This window comes from Mus pahari, chromosome 5 (genome assembly GCF_900095145.1).
Source record: "Mus pahari chromosome 5, PAHARI_EIJ_v1.1, whole genome shotgun sequence".
Taxonomy (NCBI): Eukaryota; Metazoa; Chordata; class Mammalia; order Rodentia; family Muridae; genus Mus; species Mus pahari.
This window is the reverse complement of record NC_034594.1, coordinates 143,288,541-143,291,784: the sequence shown is the minus strand read 5'-3', so window position 1 is coordinate 143,291,784 and position 3,244 is coordinate 143,288,541. Positions and strand designations below refer to the sequence as shown.

At 45.4% G+C, this 3,244-nt stretch overlaps 1 protein-coding gene across 3 annotated transcripts in view; it reads left to right on the top strand.

The window, feature by feature from the left end:
• Fcrla (Fc receptor like A) overlaps positions 1–3,244 on the top strand; it is a 9,329-nt gene extending 6,085 nt beyond the window's left edge. For 2 of the 3 annotated variants that reach the window (XM_021198894.1, XM_021198893.1), the window contains exons 4-5: positions 319–603; positions 2,741–3,244. In XM_021198894.1, the coding sequence (XP_021054553.1) occupies positions 319–603; positions 2,741–2,985 (530 nt within the window). In that variant the 3' untranslated portion in view covers positions 2,986–3,244. Of the gene's footprint in view, positions 1–318; positions 604–2,701 lie in introns of all 3 variants that reach the window. The other variant, XM_029539074.1, reaches the window with a different exon arrangement.

Below are 3,244 nucleotides of genomic sequence, written 5' to 3'. Positions count from 1 at the left end.
AATCCCAGCAACCACATGGTGGCTCATAACCATCCGTAACAAGATCTGACTCCCTCTTCTGGAGTGTCTGAAGACAGCTACAGTGTACTTACATATAAGAAAGAAAGAAAGAAAGAAAGAAAGAAAGAAAGAAAGAAAGAAAGAAAGAAAGAAAGAAAGAAAGAAAGAAGAGGAAAGGGAGGAGGAAGTTGTTGAAAAGTTCAAGTGGGACCTGTCTAAAAAGAACCCAAACCTAGTGGAACTAGAGGGAAGTTATGGGTCTGTTGAGTACAGAATTGTTGACCTCTTATTCTTCTTCACTGCTTATCTTTTTCCTAGAGTTGTTCACAGCCCCAGTTCTCAAAGCTTTACCTTCTAGTGAGCCCCAAGAGGGAGGCTCAGTAACCCTGAGCTGTCAGACAAAGCTGGCCCTGCAGAGGTCAGCTTCCCGCATCCTCTTCTCCTTCTACAAGGATGGAAGGTCACTGAGCGTCAGAGGAGTCTCTTCAGAACTCAAGATCCCCAAAGCCTCAGAAGGACACTCTGGCTCCTACTGGTGTGAGGTAGTGACTGAGGACAGACAGATTTCGAAGCAGAGCTCACAGCTGGAGATCCGGGTACAGGGTGAGTTCATGTGTATGTGTGCCTGTGGGTGTGTGGGTGTGAGAGAGAGACAGGACTGGGTTTATCAACTGAACTCTGGAGGAAGGAGATGAAAAATGGATTCAGGAGAGACAGGACAGTAATCCAAAGACCTTGAAGGTGGAAGAGAGTTAAGAAAGAGAATGTCTTCCTTGGACCATGGAAACTACCAGACCTAAGCTGGCCCCTCTTGTATCTCCTTATAGAATACAGGATTCCTATATGATCTGAACATTTATGGAAGCATCATGTCTAGAATGCAGATAATATCTAGAAAGGGTGAGTCAGGACTGCACAGTGAGACCTCATCTCAAACAAACAAACAAACAAACAGTCTCTACGAAGAGTCCAATGTATGTCAAATTCTAGCAGTTACCATTAGGAAAGCTGTATTCAACTTGACACACACCTAGGAGTCACCTAGGCTGATGAGAAATCTTGAAGGTGGGTCATATGGAAGTGTCACATGGAAGCAGTGGGAGAGAGTCGTGATAGTCACCCTGAAGAAAGGGTGCCTCAGGTGACCCATGCAGAGGAAGACTGAAGTAAAGATGAACAACACAAACACACACACACACACACACACACACACACACACACACACACACACACACACACAAGAGAAGGTTGACCCCAGAGTGTACTTCCAGAAATTAAGCTCTGCCTTTAAAGAGAACAAACTGGGCTGTCTAACGATGAGGCATCCACCCTAAAGAGTCTCGAGCAGAAACAGTCAAGCCTCAGACTAAAGTTTGCATTAGGAAGGACATAAGAGTCTTCATGCCCTGGCTGCCAGTGAGCACCACGGCCACTTTCAGAGAAGGGGAAAGATCGATTCTGTAACTGAACACAGCGGGTTCGAATCTGGCTGAGTTCAATTCCAAAATAAGCAGAGCCGAGGATCTTAGTTAGGGTTTCTGTTGCTGTGAAGAGACACCATGACTATGGTATCCCTTATAAAGGCAAACATTTACTTGGGGCTGGCTTACAGTTTAGCGTCCATTGTTGTCATGGCAGGAAACATGGCAGTTGTGTGTGGCAGACAAATGCTGAGAAGGAGCTGAGCAGTCTATATCTGATCGACAGGCATCAGGAAGAGAGCAGGCTTGAGCTTCTGAGACCTCAAAGCCTGTCCCTACAGTGACACACTTCCTCCAACAAGGCCACATGTCCTCGTAGTGCCACTCCCCCATGGGCCTATGGGAGCTATTTTACTCAAAACAGCACATGGAAGGCATACAAGAGTGAAGAAAGATTTGGTTTTGTTTTTTTTTTAAATGTTAGGCAAGAAGAGTACAGGTGTTATTTCCAAAGCAAGACCCTCCCTCCCCAAGTAAACAAAGCATGGGAGGTTCATTCAACTCCCCTGGGAGGTATATAGTCACTCATGTAAAGGTTGGTCCATTCTTTTTTTGTTGTTGTTGTTGTTGTTGTTGTTGTTTTTCGAGACACGGTTTCTCTGTGTAGCCCTGGCTGTCCTGGAAGTCACTCTGTAGACCAGGCTGGCCTCAAACTCAGAAATCCACCTGCCTCTGCCTCCCGAGTGCTGGGATTAAAAGCATGTGCCATCACGCCCAGCTAGGTTGGTCTGTTCTTAAACATTCTCAGTTAAGCAGTGCATTCTGAGCATGCTCACTTTAAACTTGTGAGTAAAGAAAAGATGGTAGACACGTTTGGAGGTGTGTTTAGCCGAAATGGAGGGCATGCTTGAAACATTAAGGTGGTAGTCAGGAACACCTCGGGGTATACTGAGTTTGCGGTCTAGAGTTTTAGCTGAAACAAAGGAAGGAAGACTTTGAAGAAACATTCATCTAGGAGCTTGCCCTGAAGTTGCTTGCCTCACTGAGAAGCTAACAGTGTGAAGGCCAGAGTCAGGTATCATTTCTTTACTCTCCAGATTTTAGGATAAGGTCTTACTTTGTGTCCTTGGCTGACCTACCTACAGCTCACTATGTAGACCAGGCTGGGTTTGAACTTGCAATGTTCCTTTTGCCTTGGCCTCCTGAGCACTGGGATTACAGGTGTCCACCCCTATGACCAGACAGATTTGACTTGAATGCGCTTCCTGCACATAACTCAGATCCCTTAAATTCTGCTTATGCCTCCATCTTGAATCCAGCTCTTCACAAACCAACTGCTTCGGAAACTCCTCCCATAGAAGCTCGCGGTCCTCTGCCCCCACCACCTGCTTCTTCTGCTGAGAAGCCAAGATTCTCCTCCCCAGACCCCCACCTTCATCACCAGATGCAGTTTCTTCTCAAACAAATGCAAGATGTAAGAGCTCTCCTTGGTCATCTGGTCATGGAGCTGAGGGACTTGTCTGTCTACCTGAAGCCTGGTACCACGAAGGTTGCTGACAAATGAAAGCGAGCTATTCAATCTGCGATATACTCAACCACTGAAATAATTCCAGCTCTTTCTGGATCATGAGTATGCAGGCAGAGTTTTGCAAGCTGGTTTGATACTTAGTTAGACTAATGGAACTGTTTGAGTGTAAATAAATGCATACAGGTTTATACCCAGAATTTGCCTATAACTATATTTTCTTTAGCCATGACAAAGTCATTTTGCATTCCAGACCAGGAATTTATTTCTGTTGCCTAGCACAGAATTTAAAGAGAAA